This window comes from Clupea harengus, chromosome 10 (genome assembly GCF_900700415.2).
Source record: "Clupea harengus chromosome 10, Ch_v2.0.2, whole genome shotgun sequence".
In the NCBI taxonomy this organism is placed as follows: Eukaryota; Metazoa; Chordata; class Actinopteri; order Clupeiformes; family Clupeidae; genus Clupea; species Clupea harengus.
Genome location: NC_045161.1, coordinates 3,780,401 through 3,799,047, shown reverse-complemented (window position 1 = coordinate 3,799,047; position 18,647 = coordinate 3,780,401). Strand labels below are relative to the sequence as shown.

Here is an 18,647-nt window from a genome sequence, read left to right as displayed (position 1 = left end):
TTCATGAATGGATGGAATTTGAAAAAATAAATGGGATGGATAGATGGATTGATGAACAGAGATAAATGTACAGGGAGAAAGAGGGATTGTGTATGGACAGAGGGGGGAATTGTGAATGAATGGATTGGTATAACTTTAAAATGAAACTATGGCATTTCTTATTAAATGTATTACATTTGATGTTTGTTTGGGTATGCAGATGGATAAATAAATGACACACTGGACTAGGGCTGAACGATTTGGGAAAATAATCAAATTTGCGATTTTTTCCCCCCAAATATTGCGATTGCGTTTTAATATGCGATTTTTTTATTTTATCCAATTTTTTTTCCCCAAACAATGACCAACATAATATTAGATACATTTAGTGTAAAATATTATTTCCCGCATTTTACATTTTTATTTAACTGCTCATTACAGAATCAAGAACAACAAATCGGTGGCCACTGTGCATTTAAGTAATTTAAACAAAGTCATTGTAAGAATAAACACAAGGCATGCATTTTTTTAGACCACGTTTTTAATCGCGAACGTTGCGGTTAGAAAATCGCGTTCTATCATATCGCGATTAAATCGCAAATGCAATTAATCGTTCAGCCCTAGACTGGACTAAGGTTAAATATTTAGTTTTGGAAGCAGTTGTGTGCAGATTGTTGGCTGTAACAGCAACAAAATTGTAAAGCATAGAGTAAGTCCCACACACTATTACTCATGGCAGAAAGGCGTTGAACAAAATTGAACTTGCAAAAGGCATAGGGCTAGAGTTAAATAATTTGCTTTCATAAAAAGAAAATTAAATTCAGACTTGCTTATTTTTACATCTGAGTGGGGAATATATTGCATTGTGTGTAAAAGTATTGCTTGTTTTTATTCAAACTTTAGCTTTGAGGAAGAATATTACTGCCTTCCTACTTGGGTCAAGGAAACTCTCCTCGGGTAAACAGTTGTTACATTACCTGTGTAAGAATTCACCTGGTGAATTAGCCCATTTTCACCATACCAGAGTTCTGCAGTGAGCTTTAAACTCACAAACAAACAGCTAGATACACAACTAAATGAAGCAGCAGAGGACCCTGAGTGAGCAGAGGACCCTTTGAGTGAGAACTTTCAATCCACTGCACACCTGTTGCCTGACTAGCTTGGGTGCTTATTAATGAGCCAACATTAACTGATGCACTTAATTAAATCAACTAAGTGGCATATGGCCTCCTCATGGGGAAACTCATACCTTCAACTTGATAAATGATGCCTTGGGTTGTGTTTTATATTAGCATTTCATTTGCCAGGGTGGAGGGTGTATTGATGGCAAAGATCAAACACACACTTAGCCAATGGCTTGAAGAGGGTCCCCACTTGAAAGAGAGGCCCAGAGAGCGCTAGAAACAAGAGCAGACCCATCCCTCAGCCGTGACCTTTGGGAGATTAAAGACCTGGCTTTGTTAGTGGTGGTGGGTGGATGCAGTTCAAGAAAAGTTCATGAAAATGAACAGGCAAGATAAATTAGATTGTTAAATACATGTACGCACAGTAGTTCTTTTTTTTGTTCATGGACATTCCAAGTTTGGGTTATGTGTATCTTTACTTTCATTATTCTGTTGTGTGTTATTTAGATTTAGTATATGTAATTGCATGAATAACTAGCATATATGATGAAATACTGATGGTTCATTTCTGGCCTTTCGTGTCTGCCTCAAAGAAGCTCTGTCATTCAGCATTTTTAGACTTCAAACTTGGGAGCTCATAGTAGGCAGTTGTGTGGGTGCGTTGTGCGCTCCATGAAGGCAGTTTTTTTCAGGTGTTAATTAAGCTCATCATATAGAGATTAGCTCTGTCGTTAATCACAATGGTGCAACGATGGAAGAAAGCATCCTGCCCCCCTGGCCTGTCGAGTTTTAATGAATGATTGTTTGCCTAATTCAGACTGTAATGATCTCGGTTGCATTTCCCGTACAATGACGGAGGTTTGCATTGTTAAACTAACATCTGAAAGACAGTTTCCCAAAACTGTTGTACCAACATCGTACTGTGTAAATTTAAACTATGTTAGTAGTTCAAAACTATCGGTTTAATATTGGTTAATGACATAGTGTAGCACGGGGACTAGCACACCGGTGTATTTTAATGAGGGGCTTGGGATACCTCAATTTCATCCATTAATCATTTTTTCCCCAAATTTCTAGGTCATTTAGCATCATGGGTCTCATTTTAGTTTGAAGAGTGCTGGGGACATAGCTGAGATTTGATATAATCCTACATGCCACTGGTGTAGTGTGTTGTCTGCTCCTGCGATTGCAATGAGCGTAGCTCCAACACAAATGCACACAATGTCATGGGTTAATGGGACTGTGTAGGGCCTTCAAGCTAAAATGTTAAAGGTACACTATGAAGGATTTAGTGGCATCTAGTGGTGAGGCCGCAAAGTGCAACCAACTAAATACCTCTCCCTTTTCAAGCGTGTAGCTTGAGAAACTTTTGTATCCGTATCTCAGTATCTTAGTTACAGGTGATTATACACTAATGAAATACTATATCCCATTTCTGTTAATATATCATCCTAAAAACAAGCGGGATGTCAGCCTAGTTTGTGAATTAGTAGCCAGCGGAGAAAGAACTCTGAAGTGAGAAGACTTAATTCCCTGAAATGATAAGAGACGTGCTAGCGACAGATAATAAACTCAGGAATTTTAGCATCCCTGCCTTCAGCGTCCGAGAGTTCAGGTTTGAGTCCAGTGCAGGACTGTGCACGTCAATATAAAATCACATAGCGAGCAACACATTTAACAAAAATCACCTGTGTATACTTTGCCATGTTTGTGTTCGCGGGTGTCGCCCTTAACAACCAGTCCTGCGCACTTCACAGTGGAGACTCTAATTTCACGATGTTTGCCGCAGAAATGTGCCTAGCAATCAAATATCCCAACTGCTGCATGTGCTCAACAAACTTAGCTGTAACTGGAGATGTATTTCTGCAAGAAAGTGTGGATGTCATAACGCCACAGCAGCAGTCAGCCGCTGCGTACTGTTACATATGCAGTTATGTGGATTCTAATGCTTTTCTCTAAGAGAGAAAGGTTTGACTTTCCTACCACATGTTGGATGAGCAATAAATATCATCTAACAAGGCAAAGGGCAGCGATTCTCTAACATCACTGACCCACTGACATTCTGGCACACATAGGTAAACAACATACACACACACTGATATAATTATTAAATATATATCAGTCAGTATTCAGAATGAGTTGATGGTCTCTATTAATTGTGTGCAATGCACCTTACGGTGATTTAGGAAGAACTTGGATCCTCTTCTTAAGAATGTCTGTTGTGTTTGCCTTCTCTCCACAGCAAGAGATGGCAATCAAGACTCTTTTCATTAGTGGTACCTTGGTGGTGGAATTACCTACCTAGTGCTATCCGATGACGTGATACCCATGGTACATTCAAAGAGTATCACAAACTGTTTAAAGACTCACCTCTTTAGAACTCATCTGTCATTTTAGTTTATTTTTTTACAAGCCCTACGATTTTATATTATAGTTGTTGGTACAATAGGTACCAGCCTCACACGGGTACCAGAATAATTTAGATACCTTACCATGTGGATGGCACCGAATAAATGTGGGTGCAATTGTGCATAAACATTAACACTCTCCTCATGAGGGCCACCAAGATAATGTTGGTACTATCCTAACAACAGCACCAGTAAAATGTTGGTGATCTCACGTGATTGGATAGGCATCAACTGTTCAACACAATAGCAGATCAATTAAGTAGAATACATGGGGGTGCCACACAAAGTGTGGTGTCTACCATAGTGGTCAAATTAAAGTCGCAAATCAGTTTGATAAATCAGTGTTATAAAATGTACTAAGCTATCAACTTTGATTAATAAGAAAAGTAATAACTACAACCAAGATGACTATATCAATAGCTAGTGAAGGTCGAGAGAGAGAGAGTAGCAGCTCTCCTGTGAGAGCGGGGAGAAAGAGAGCTAACTCCAGGTGATTTGGGGTCTTTTTGAAGAAAGAGAGCTAACTCCAGGTGATTTGGGGTCTTGTTCACCAGTTCAGTGAGCGTAGTTCGGGTGACATCGGGCTGCAGTTGCACTGATTCATTAGAGGAAAGCCTGAGTGTTTACGTAAGGTCCTGATTTTTGATTAAATCACACAATTAACTAATTCCAGGTGTACCAAAATAGTTATTAATATTATTGTTAATTTTACTATGATCTGACATATAATATTGTTATGAACATTTTGCAGTATTTTGCATAATGCTTTGTCTGTTGTTCATGTTATTTATTTTTTATTTTTTTAATGAGTTTTGTTGCTCATTTTGGACAAAAGCATCTGCTAAATGATCATTTTCATTCTTTGTGTCTCAAGACCAGCTAATATTGGTTAAATAAAACAAGGCTTTTTGTGAAGGCTTGAGGGTGGTCTGTTAGTGTATTCCTGTAGATTTTGTTATACACAAACTATGTGTGCGCATGTGTGTATTCTGTAGATACATGAATATGACAGCAGTATTAGTACAAGGAAACCAGTTGTTGATATGTGAGCTGACTGCCATTACAGTCATTTAGTAATAGTACAGTTGTGAATTCAAAACTGATTTGGTCTTTAAACCATCTCCCTTTGCTCTGTTCAAGTTCACACTGTTACCTCCACACAAGAACATGTGAAGTGTGACTGCTCAGCAGTAGTAGAGGATCACTATGGGGTAACTACACGGATCACACATGGGAATGAAAACAGTGCACAGGAAATAGTGACACAATATATATATTAGAGTAAGCCCTTGCTCCATTGGTCCTCCATTATTTCTCTCAGCAACTTTCTTTGTGTTTCCTGGCTGCTATGGTTATCTAGTTGCTAGGCAGATAATGAATGGGCAGGATTGTGACACGCATAAGGCCGGTTTTGCCTCTTGCATCGCAACCGCGTGGTCCAGACTATGTAAGTTATGAAACTAAGCTTTTGGGGAATGTACACCTGTTTGTTCGTCCTAATTAATTTCAGATAGTAAAAGCCATGAGTACTCATGTCTCTCTCCTCTTGAGCGAATGCTTCCGATTGTCTTTTTTTTTTTTGCCTGATACGAATGTGTACAATATCTCTCATTATAGTTGGCCCTGATCGATTGCCTCAAAAATCCTGGCTTCGCATTTCTAACAGGCAAAATGAATGTTTGCTCTCTCTCTCTGTGTGTGTTAGATTGTCTTCTCTCCATGGTGGATGCAGTAGGTGCTGGTAATTGATCTGATATCCCTTGTTGATATGTTTTGAAGCAGGTAGCCTCTCTATGAGGACCATTTTCCATCGCCATTCCATTCACTGTCTATTGATCGGAATATACAAATGGGGTATCACTCACAGGAGGACTGCGGCTACTTTTATATGAATACTATAAGCATCACGGAGGCACGTCTAAGCTGTTTGGATCCATCACTGTCGGAGAGTCCATGAGCATCTAATGGGAGTTTGTTTACATTCTAACGTGAGAATGGCTGAAGTTGATGCCCATAAGCACTGGCATAGAGTGCGGTTTCAGCTCCTGCTGATTAGATTGCTAAATCAAAATCTTAACCATCTCTGTTTGAAGCATGATACTGATATGTGGAGTATGTATGTATGTATGTGTGTGTGTGTGTGTGTGTGTGTGTGTGAGAGAGAGAGAGAGTGTGAGAGTGTTTGCATGAGCACTCAGGCACAACGTTTCCTTGCATGAAAACTCATTTTGTGCCATTTCATTAGGCAGTACTTTGACAAGCCCTTTTCTTAAACAGTCAGGTGGCACACCACTGAATAACAGCTATTAAGGTCTAGAAGAGCAACACCCCATAGAGCTACTGTCAAATAGGGAGGGGGTGGGGGGGTGGGGGGGGGGTGCTAAATCGCTGAACATTCACTGGTAAGTGAGATTCCCAGGCAGTTCACCGGCATGTAGTCACCGCCAGCCTTAATGTTAGTGAGCTGTGCATGTGCAGGTGAGGCAAAGGGAACATATGGGCCGTGGTGATGTTTTCTTGTCTGACATTTTCAGACATGGCCGATGAACACTGAGATTTAACGTCTGGAGGATCCGTAAACCAGCACTCATTCCTCCCCTCTAGTCCCCTTGGGGTCACATATTTTATTTATGCATTCTATAAAAATAAAGGTTTACTCCGCTGGCTAGAGGCAAGCAACATATTCTGGGGACTGGACCATATGCTTTCACTAATGGAGACGGTGAAAATGTGAAAGGTCTCTGCAATTCCCCTTTGTCTTCCCTAGCGTGTCTTAGCATTGCCTCCTACCTGTGGCCTGTGGTTCGGCTATATAGCTCCTAATGATCCAAGAGAGGAAGCAAGCGCTGAGAACATGCATCTGACGCATGCCCATAATCAGAGCCTGTGTGGGATATTGTAGGTTGAATTATTCTCATTTCAAATCACACAATCGAGTCTGGAAGTGTGAATTACCAATGTGTGTGCGAGCATGCGCGTGTGTGCGCTTGGGAATGTTTGTTTGTGTATGAGAGAGAGGGAGGGTGAGAGATAAACGTGAAAAAATTTGACAAAAAAAAATTGAAATAAAATCTTGTTCAGTTTAATTGACTGTACACTCTCACTAAGTGTGATGGTAGTCATCCCTGTTTCTTAAACAATTTTGAGATTAAATTGTTTAATTTTTAAGATTTCTTTTAAGAGGTTAAGCAAAAATATGAAATATTGGCCTCAATGTGTCATGTTTCTGTTTCACTTCAGTTATTATTAAATACTTTAAGCATAACAGTACTGTATCAATAATGTGTGCTAGAATGTTTACCCCTAATATCCACCTCAACAGGCTCCACTGTGGTGAAGGATGCCAGTGCAGCTCTGGATGTGTATCCTTGCCTATTAGCTGCAAGGTGTTGCCCATCATTTTGACTGCTGTGTGAGTGGTTCTCTGGACCCCAGTGAAATGTGCAACAGCTGAATTGATTGACAGCTGACTTCATGCTCTTTAACTATGGCAACTGACAAGGTCATGTCTGAGCAGATTATGGTTAAATTGGACAGCACTTGGAAATATCCCTCTTCATTCCATTTTCTGCTTTTCACTGGCCTCATCTGTTGTCTCTGTAGGACTGCCTTATAGTGTCTCCCTCTCAGACGTATCAGTCAATGACACCCTCATTTACAGAGTGTTTATTTTAAACTTACAATTCATTTTAAAATACCTGTTCAGTTAGCTCAGTCATATGCAAATACACGACAACTGACTAAAATAAGTCATGAATGCTGCTCTGTGCATGGTAACCATAGAATTGTAAATTCATAAAGGATAATAACTACAGAAATATTACTAATGAATCCACACGGCAATCAGAGTAGGTCTGATAATGCGTTGTTGCTAAATGCAATATGAATAAATGCAATCCTTTTTGGACACACACACACACACAGAGAGAGAGGTTTGCAAATCCAGGACTCTGCTGGTTGCGAATGCTAAGCTGGCATTAACACACTGCAGCGCTTCCATTTCAGTTGTCAGCGGCGCATCAATCACCAGGGTGAAGTCAAAGGAGGTATATACGTCCCTGTCTAATTGATGGCTCTGTTGGCGAGTTGAAAGGCGTTAAATTGCTGACGTCTCCATGATGGAATGTCAGCTGTCATTCCGGAAGCAAGGCCTGCATCTCATCCCTACATGAACGACAGCAAAGCAGGGAGGATAGAATGAGAGAGAGAGAGAGAGAGAGAGAGAGAGAGAGAGAGAAAGAAAGGAGGAGATGAGGGAAGCACAACAGAGAGAAAAGATGGAAGATGGAAGATGGAAAAGCGAGAGAGGGACAAGGTGGAGTGAGAAGAGTCGAGAAGTGGTCATCCCTGATCAGGGGTCAGCGATGAGATGCAAGCCCCTTTAATAAGACTTTGAACTATACCACTGACTAAAATGGCTCCTCAATGACTGTCCTCATGTTTGATTGAGCAGTGTGGTTTGATGGCTGCGGCAGACATATTTTAATGCTGAAATGTTTACGCAAGCTTGGAGAGGTGAAATGGATTTTGCGCATTTTCTTTGAGATTTTTTGTGACTTATTAGGCTGTTTGGACTACGATGGTGCTGCTGGTAAAACGATAGTTAAATCAGATGCACTACTAAAAACAGGGGCCTAGTAGTTTTATGAATTTGATCCCACCAAGTCATCAACCTTAATGATCTTTTTAGGAGCCGCAGTAAACCTGCGTGCTCTTACTGTGTCCTTTGAGAATACTCTTTAGTATGTAGTAACAGAGGTGAAAGCCTAACAGCACAGCCTGCAGGGACATCAATTCCAGAGCCTGTAATTGTCATGGTATTGTAGGCCACGCTATAACAACCAAAAGCTAACATGGAGAGGACATTTATTGGAGTGTTTTTTTATGCAAAACAAATTTTTGTCAAGGTAAATAATTTGCTCTCTGATTTACTCGCAATTGATATTCCTCTGTGTTGGAATAAATAGGTTGTTGGGGACCTCGGGCTTTACTCTGAAATAATTGATGGCTTTTTGGTTTTCAAAATTGTGAGCAAACCTCATTAGATTGCGGAGGGGTGTTTCAGTTAAATCTTGAAACTGACATGATATTAAGATATTAAGAAGTAGACTTGCATGGTTTTTGGAATAAGAAGTAATTTTTAGGTGAGGATCCCATCCTGTCAATTTAATCCAGACATAGGATATCTAATTCATGTGACCAAGCATGTTCAGCTCCCTAACAGGGCTTTCAAGAAAAATGTTTAGGTTTAATGTATACCTCTACCTATTACAGACTATTTTCTTATTATATAGTATAAAAGCACCTTTCCAATAACATTAGATGAGTACAATGCGCTAGATTTAGATTAAGACTGTTTCATCTCATTGTAGCAACAGACAGATTTCCTATTACCAGAACAACTACAGCTGGGGGACAATAGTCCACATCAGTTCATCTCCATGTAATCTTGTGATGTCCCCTGTATGTTTGAAAATGCACAAAGTTGACACATCTCACAAAGCCTTAGTCCATTCATAATTATATTACAATCATGGTGTTGCAATATGTACCATTGAAAAGCTCTCAGACTGTGACCATTCATATAATGCCTCATTGTATGTGTATCTGTAGCTATGCTGTATTTCTGTATGTGTGTTGTGTGTATTTGTCTTAATGTGCTTATGTTTCGATACGCGGTTGAAGACAACCATTATGATTCAGTATCCTACTAATATGTATATGCATATGTGTGCTGATGTCTGTGTGTGTGTGTGTGTGTGTGTGTGTGTGTGTGTGTGTGTGTGTGTGTCTGTCCCTGTGTGTGTGTGTGTGTGTGTGTGTGTGTGTGTGTCTGTGTGTGTGTGTGTGTGTGTCTGTGTGTGTGTGTGTGTGTGTGTGTGTGTGTCTGTGTGTGTGTGTGTGTGTGTGTGTGTGTGTGTGTGTCTGTCCCTGTGTGTGTGTGTGTGTGTGTGTGTTTGTGTGTGTGTGTGTGTGTGTGTCTGTGTGTGTGTGTGTGTGTGTGTGTGTGTGTGTGTGTGTGTGTGTGCAGGTGAGGACATGGCCTACAGGAAGGTGCGTGCTGGTCATGGGGGCTCGTTGCGCTCGCGGGACCTGGAGAGTGAGGAGCTGCAGGCCGTGACTCTGGAGCTGGAGTGGGACATGGAGAAGGAGCTGGAGGAGCCGGGTCGGGAACGCTTCCAGCTGGAGTGTGTGGAGCGACAGCCCGTGGGCAGCTCCGCCGGAGGAGGAGGAGGAGGAGGAGGAGGAGGAGGGGGCCCTGACCTAGACCTGGAACCCATCCAGCCCTCCACCTCCCCTCATGGACGATTCCAGCGCCTCCAGGAAGAGCCGAGCTACGGGTCCCGCTTCACCCGGGCAGCTTCCAAAGCACAGAGGAGGGCTGAGAACTGGAGCTGGGCGGTCAAGTACATCTTGGCCGGGGCAGGGGTGTTTGTCCTGGGGCTGGTGATTGGACGTTACACGACGCACGGCGCAGAGAGTCAGACGCCAGGCGCGGCGTCAGACGTGGACGTGCTGGACAGGGTGTTGAAGGGCATCGGAGCGGAGGATCTGCAGGCATTGAAAAGGTAATGCTGGTTCTTTATGACATTATTAATGACAGTATTAATAATCCTAAATCATATCTCATCTTTTTCATGAGCGCTCTGGGTCATTTAATCATAATATAGTATAGGCCTACTACATATAGAAAACAAATTGCCCAAGTCTGATATACTGCAGTGGAATCTGCACAAATGGCACTGAAAAATAAACATGTTCTTTATGCAAATGAATTAGCTTTGACTGGGCTGTTGGGCTTGATTAATAAAGATAACAGCATATTTCTTTTGTAAGGCATAGATATGGTAACCATGGCAATATGCTACAAGGGAAGAGACAAGTGTTTGCCACTCAATAAAGAGCCACATATGATTTGTGCTTTTCCATCAGCAGAAGCTGATGGTTGAACACTCAACAACTGAAGTCCTTTCCTCGGCTAGTGCTTCATCAGATCATGAATGATACTGGTGCTAAAGACCCTGTAGACTAAAGAATGTGCAAATACAGGTGTGTTTATAGGATTCCAGACAAACTATGTCATTTACACCAGCCACTTGTGTTTTATAATGATGATTGCATGCAATCATCATTATGTTAGTGGTGTGTTAAGTACTAAGTTAGCATAAAACTACTGACAGTGGATGAACTGGTACACTGGATGTGGCAAACCTGTTGATTCTGTGTTTTTTTATTGAAGACCCCTTTCAAATAGATCGGTAGGTCATAGGTCATAGGTCAAATGTGAACACTGGGTTGGAAAGTAGAAGGCCGTAAATCATTCTAGGCGGCATCAATGTCGTGGGGCACTTTACTCTCCCTCGGACCAGACCCAATTGTTCATATTGTATCATCATATCATTTTGTGGAGACTTGTGGAGGCAGGATACATCAGCTGCTGGTAAAGTAAAGTGCTCAACTCTATGTCAAACTTATGGGTGTTTCAGTATCCGTGTACATGTCAAATGTGCAATTTAAACATCTTTTGTTTTATGATGCAGAATCTTTCTACTGTTTTTACAGTTGTTTTATTAATTCATTGTTTTTTAATTTAATTTAATGTGCCCTATTCAGTATCAATATAAATTATATATAATTTATGGATCAAGCGTTTTAGCCAATATGCATTTTTCTTGGCTCATTTCCACAATGGTTGAACATAGCATATTATTACCAGTTCGATATTGCTCTCTCATTTAACTGAGAACGCATAGAGGAAAACTTTTTTTACATCCATTGAGGTGTGTCTTAAATAGAAAGAATTTGGTATAATAATAATAATAATACATTTTATTGGATGGCATTCAAGGTCACCTTACATCACTTACAAGATCAGTAATACAATATATAATAAGCAACAAAATACCCATTAACAGTAAGACATGGAGTGCAGTATGCAGATGTGAGGGGGAAGCAAAGTTTCAAAGTTTGTGCGCATCATTGGAGAAGGCCCTGGCACCCATTGTGCTGAGGTTGATGGCTGGTTGTGCCGGTAGACCTGCTGATGAAGATCACAAGGAGCAAGAGGGAGTGGAAGTCTGAAGGAGGTGTGTGACATAAACTGGAAAGATTATGGAGAGCTTTAGATGTTAATAATACGATTTTAAAGTTGATCCGTTGTGCCACAGGGAGCCAGTGAAATTGAATCAGCAGGGGTGTGACATGTTCAGTAGACTTTGAACATGTTATAATCCTTGATGCAAAGTTGTTGATGAGTTGAAGTCAATGAACGAGATTGTTGGGGATGCTTGCCATGATCGTATTGCAGCAGTTAATGCATGATGACATTGACCAAGACTTCCGTGGTGTGTTGTGGTAAAGCAGTCAATAGTTTAAAAATGTTTCGCAGATGTAAGAAGGCAATCCAGAGAGAGATTGTTTGTATGACTGGAGAAACAAAGGGTACTGTCCAGGATGACACCACGGCTCATGCCCTGAGTGGAGGAGCGTATGGTGCAGTCATCTATGGAGAGGGTGAAAGGGTTCATCTTTTTCTAAGAGAAGCCATTGAGAAACGGTGTCAAAGGCTGCACTGAGGTGAAAAGTTATCAACCGTGCAAAGGAGGTCATTAGTTATCTTAACCAAGACAGTTTCTGTGCTGTGTTCAGGGTGAAATCCAGTTTGGAATGGCTCGAAGAGATTGTTTTTAAGATGATCCTGGAGCTGAGATGCATTTATCCTCGCAAGGACTTCTGATATAAATTGTAGGTTGGAAATAAGCCTGGGTAGGTTGGTAAACAAGCCTTTGGCTTTTTTTCAGTGGTTTTCACAATTTATTTACAGTCTGACGGCATTTGTACATTTGTGTTCCCTTTAGAGCTTTTTAAACATCTCTCTAAACATATGGTATATGCACTCTATAGCACTCTTAGGCAAACAGACAGACAGACACAGGCAGGCCCAGGAAAGAGAGAGACAAAGTGTAAGGAAAAGATCTTAAACACAAGGGCACAGTGGCCTGTATAGGGAAAGTTAGACACTCCTGTAGAGACAGATGTGGCCTTTGCTGGGACAGCCTCCCTGGGACCTGCTCACCACTAACAAAGACACTCCTGGAGCCAAGAGCACAGCCCATCCTGTAGGTGACAGGCAGCCTTGTTGTCTGCAAGCACAGCTGTGGAGTGGGCTGACAGGCTGGGGTGGGGTGGGGGGGTGGGGGTGTGCTCCCAAGCAGGTCCTAATGTGAAATTAAATGTCGACAAACCCCAACTGGGATGACACTGCTTTATTTTGAGGCAGGGATCATGGATTGCTTGCATATTTGTGTCAGTAAGATAACTCAGTGCTCAGGCTCAAGTGACACAATGCCGACTTTGCGAGCAATCCTTGTGGTTTCAGCCGTGTTTATTATTTATTTAGTCACATTTATTTTTCAAGCCGCATTGCCAGCAGCCGACCGCAGAAGCTCTTGCAAGAGGAGAGAGGCAGGCAGCACGCTGATGTGCGGGAGGCTGAAACACAGTTGAGTCACAATATTGTGATGCTGTTTGCATCCAGTGCGTCTAAACTCTCTCTCTGCGTTATCTGCTTGGCTTTCAGGAAGAGAGTACATGTTTACAAAGATAATTGCATTATTTACTTTATGGGCACAAAGCCTGCAATCTCTTGGGGGAGAAATTGCGCTCTAGTGGGATTGAGGATACTGTGGCAGCTAGGAGCGGATTAACCAAAGAAAATGGTGATTGTGAATGAAACAGTGCTACCGCATGAAAAAACCAAAGCCATATTCATAAGCAAAGCTTCCACCAGCCAGCCAGCCAGCCAGCCAGCCAGACGCCTCAAATGGAGAGTTAGAGGCGCTTTTGAAAGGCCTTGCGTAATTGGTTCAATACAAATGCTAATAACGTCATTAACAGCAAACGTAGCTCTCAGATCCAAGCCCTCTCTCGCCTCCCTTTCATCGTCTCATGATCATCTCAATCCTTAATTTTGGGAGGTTTTCAGGATGAGCTTGCCAGATAGCCTTGTTTGTTTTTAAAAGATCTAGAACACTAAAATGGGGGTAAACAAAGCCTTGGTAGACATAGCAAGACTGTCTGTCCTGATCCTATGCAGTGTTCCTGGGCTCTTTGGTGGTTGCAATGCCCCCTGTCATTCTTTTCTCGTTGTTGTTTTTCATCCCTCCTTTTTCCTATTGAAATGAATGGTCGAATGTTTATTTGTTCTAATGTCAATCTAACCAATGTCCAACGTCAATGTAACCAATCTGTCTGATCATTGGAGATTCTTGAACCGTTTAAACAAAGATTATAGTCTATAGTCTCTGTTCAAAAGCATGCCATTATGTTCACATATCTGGGTGTTATCAGAGATGCCAATACTTCACATATCTAGCTGGTAGCAGTTAGCCCTATGGGACAGTTTGTTTACGTTCCGGTGCAAGCAACCTCATTCTGTTGGTAGTGATGAAGTCATGAAGTGCCATACACTGAAGTGATGAAAGGCCATTAAATGGAGCCATTCAAACATTCTACTACTTATCTGCTATCATTTTCAAATAAACGAAGATACCACCACAAATGTGGGTTAATATCAGTTTCAGTTTCAGTTTCAGTTTCAGTTTTTGCTCGTGTTAATTCTTAATACTTAAAACCTAAGATCTGTGATAACTAGCCACTCAACTAGTTCCAGCCAACAGCTAAGCAGGTAACTTAGCCGATAACAATAAAGGCCAATATAGGTAAATAGGTCTGTTTCTGTTGTCTTGGTTTGTAAAAAAACAAACGGCCAATAAAGACTTGTTAGTTAGCTAGCAAGCCAGCTACTAACCATTTAAGTTACTTGATCGCAAGCCATGGCACTAAATGTATGCTCATATTTGGCCTTTAGGACACTACAGTACACTTCAGTTAATAAATCAGAAACATTGGTCACTGTTGTTTTGGGTTGTTATAAGCAAACAGCCCATTCAAGTAGCTAGCCAGTTAGCATCTTGTGGAGTTACTTTGCCAGCCTTGGCTATATATGATCTCTTCGCTGAAACAAGACATCAACAAAACGGGGGTTTATGATAAATATTTATCTCCCGTTCCTCTGTAATACATGTCTCATGACCTTATGATCTGTGATAGTGGACACATGCAATCAGAGGGATTAAATTTTTTCTGAATTGCAGAAAACAGTTGCCAGCAAATTGGCTGGTATTTAGTCATATAAAGGTAAAAAAAAAAAAAACATCACCAGTCTCTGATATGCATGTTCTACAGTAGGCAACATGTCAGCTTCACAATTCATCTGGCACGCATTAGGAAGGATAGAAAATGCTCAGGGATATTCCCTGCAACAGTTTTATTGTCCAATAACTAAATCAATACATACATTAATATATTGCTTGGCAAGCTCATACAAAGAAACCAGCCATAATCAGAATACATGTGAAGTCATAAATCACTCCCTCCCTGTTGGAGGTGAAATCAGATCCATCAAGCAGATGCTATATTTTATTTAAAGATCGTTTATGTTGGAGAGTTGCACCCTAACTACATTTACCGTAGTGGAGACGTGTATCCTTAAAGTAGTTCTTAAAGAGTGATTGACTTTTTTTGTGTATCATTGATTGCACATTGATTAACAAATATCAACTGTGCTTAGGAGATAAAGAGAGTGCACATTTATGTGTGTGTAATGGTAGCCAGCGGTTACAGTGCTGTGCAGTGAGTAAACCTTGTTCCGCAGCACCTTAAGAGACGTGCTCGCAACAGACTTTGCTCGTGACAGAGTTAGAGTCCAGTGGGGGACTGTGTGTATACAATACAGGGTACATGTGCAGCCCTGTCTCTGCAGAGGAGATTCTGAAGTGATGTTGAATGACTGTATGAGTATTGTAATGTAGTGATAACAATATTCATATTCATTCATCCATATATGTGTGTTCTTTTATAGCTTGTTCAACATAATTATGTCACAATTGCCTGTGCACTGCTTTAATTCCCAGACCTGATCCACGCAAGTTACAGTTAGCAGACTCTACTACTGTTGAGCAGTTTTTCTTTTTTTTTTACCGCCATTTACACTTCAAAGAGGGTGTGGATAGAAAAACAGTTCCAGTGAAATGGGATTAACCCAAAATCCTTGGAAGAAGAGAGTTTCCCACTGTCCTCTCTAATGCTCTTCTTTATCTCCCCAAGACACTGGCTCCTAATCACACCTCATAATTGATACCGTCAGATGCACGGTGCTTACTGCTCATCTGCTGCTTTTAAATAAATATTTGCAAGGTTGAAGAGGGTTGTACATTAGGACAGAAGCCCAGTAGGGACCCCCCTCCCTGCAAAGAAAAATGAAAGTCTGACTCAGGAAGAGAATGTGAGTGAGCTTGCCAAAGTTGCTAGAACAGTCAAGCAATACTGTTATACTATTCATCTTTGTATCTCTGTTGCAGGATGTTGTATAGATTATTAGCGCTACTTACAGTTTTCTGTTTGAATTGAGTTGTGGGTTTTCTGCACGTGTCTAGTCTCCACATTGTAGAGAAACAGCAGCAGCTGAGTCTGAGAGGCACGAGTGGATACTGCACAGAAGCTGTCCAGGTTGGGCGGCTGCCAAATTGAATTTATATAGACAATCTTCCATTAATCATCAACTCAGTCCGTATTAACCTCACAAGTGGGGTGCCAATCAGAGACGCAACAGGAGATACAGCCGTCCTAAACGTAGCAATTAGAAATTAGTCTTCTGAAGGGTATGTGTCTCAATAAATCAGTCATTTTGCAATTTTAAGCTCAATTTATTGCAGGTTTTACCATTTTTCAGGGTTTTGGACACACCGGATAGACTGCTTTCTCACAACATAGTATAAAATGGGGCTTGTTAAAAAAAGATTCAAAAGGGCAGGTGAATGTTGGTATTAATGTTTGTAATGTTGGAATGTTGGCTGTAATTTTTGTTCAAAGAATTAGTTTGAAACTTAATGTTAGTTTTTATGCATATTGATTACAATTCACATTAGAATGAAATGATTGTTAATGACCCCCCCCCCCCCCACACACACACACACAGTTATTTGGAGGACATTGCCAGGAGCTTTTGAAGTAAATGTCTGTGTGAGTATGTTTCTGTGAATGTGTATGTTCATAAACTGTAGTAGGTCATTAAGGATGAATTGCAATCCTCTGTCACACACATAAGGTGTTTCAGCCTAAACCATCAGAGAATTCAGCCTGCTGTTTGATATCCCTCTAGCAAACTCCAGTTGTCCCTCTCCATCCTACATTGCACTATACATTTTTTTTTTTTAAATCCCTTTTCCCATTCTTAAGAATCTGACTCCGACCCTAAATACTAAACTAGTGTAATCTATGATTCCAAGGTGAGAGACAGAGTGATATTATTCCATTTCTTATGCAGGCAAGAATTATTTGTTTCATAACAGGCATGACATTTTGATTGAATGCTTTTGAATAAGTAGAACAGCCATAGTGTCACGGGAATATTGTGTCACACTTTGAGAAATGTCGGAGTCGCTCCCTTTCTTGGGTTGATCACCATGGGGATAGAGTAACGACCCAGCTGGGTGTCTACATGAGCCATTCCCATGACACAATAATGCTATTATATGATGACGGTTGGATCACTAGATGTGTTCTCGCCATAGTGCCTAATAGTGGGTATGAGCTGAAGAAAAAGAGAAGTTTCTTTTTAGAACATTAGAATGGCTCTATTTTGTGTGTGTATGTGTGGGGGTGGGTGAGTATTGGTGCGTACTCACGCGTGTGTGTCTCTGTGTGTGTGTCTCTCTCTGTGTGTGTGTGTGTTTTAAAAGTGTTCATTTCAGGATATTTCTACCAGCCCTTGAGTCTTAGAGAATATTTCCCCACAGCCGTGGCACTGAATTCCATTGTGGTGGTGTTCTGTGCTGATGTGCTGGTTCTGCAGCAGGGCAGCACTCTCAAGGCTAAGAAGCCCATCATTAGGCTATGCACGCAGCGATCAATACCGGCAGAATGAAATTGATATTCCGGAGGGGAGGGATCAATATTAATAACCATGTGTTACAATGGGCCCTCTAATAAGTGGGGGACTGTATCCGGAGCCCAGTGTCACTTCAGAGGAGTCACGATGACACTCCCTCTCTTTGTCTCTCTGCTCTTGACGAGCTCCTAAACTCAAACAGACAGATGGAATATGGCTCATTGCTGTACTTACTCTTTTTTTTTCCCCAGCCAGCCATTTCCCCTCTTTCCCAGTGAAACAAATAACTGTGAAAAAAGGTAATGAACATGGAAGCACACCTGTAGTGACATACTGTGATGAATGTTAACTTGAGTGATTGTCATGGCCATCGGTGCACTGAAGAGAGTTTTGGCCCGGCAGCATCTACTAGCTCTGATCCTTGGGGGCTCCAGTAAAGTCTACAGTGGCAACGTCTGGGTAGGAGTCTGCACGGTATATCTGTTTGCACACTAAATCAAAAGGACACAGTTGTCTCTGTAACGCGGCGCTGGTAATTGGCTTGATCGTGTCCCCCTCCTTGTTTATTGAATTAGCTACACCAGTTGTCACCCAATGGAGAGCATGGGGATTTGGGGGAATAAATTAACGATTAAATGAATAAGTAAACATCCTCATTGTGTATGAGCCTCTGTCCAGTCATTACATGTAGCCCGGCTCATGATAAAGAGATCTAAGTTATAAAAAAAGATATATGCTCTCCCTTTAATTACCATTGGCCAGATTGCAGGCCATTTCATCAATACCCGCATAATGACCTACCCCTGGGGGGACAGTCTATTCTTGGAAACTGACCTTTAAAAAAAAAAAAATGATCCTAATCTCATACTTCTGTTCTGTTGGTTCTCCTCTGTGCTGTTGGTTGCCGTGGTGACGAGGATGTGCTGTCATATCCCGTTAGTGCCAGCGCACCTACTTCATGCCAAAACTTATTTCTTTTTTTTTTTCTTTCCCAAGTGCCAAGTCCAAAGCAATTAAAACAGCTCATTGGAGAAGAGGTTTGTCTGAGTCAGGAGTCAGGGCCCCTATCAAGCAGAGCGTAGGTCACTGCAGTGGGCCCATGACATTTCAAACAAACAGTGATTAAGCACGGGATTATCAAAGTGACTCCGCCGAGGTCGTTTTCATTATCAGGAAGCACCGGTG

The 18,647-nt window shown here is 41.3% G+C and overlaps 1 protein-coding gene across 1 annotated transcript in view; it reads left to right on the top strand.

Moving 5' to 3' along the window:
- The window catches only part of LOC105913154 (inactive N-acetylated-alpha-linked acidic dipeptidase-like protein 2), a 242,130-nt gene that overhangs the window by 85,129 nt on the left and 138,354 nt on the right, over positions 1-18,647 (top strand). The window contains exon 2 of the mRNA XM_031575034.2: positions 9,543-10,080. Coding sequence (XP_031430894.1) covers positions 9,551-10,080 — 530 coding nt within the window. The 5' untranslated portion in view covers positions 9,543-9,550. The remainder of the gene's footprint in view (positions 1-9,542; positions 10,081-18,647) is intronic.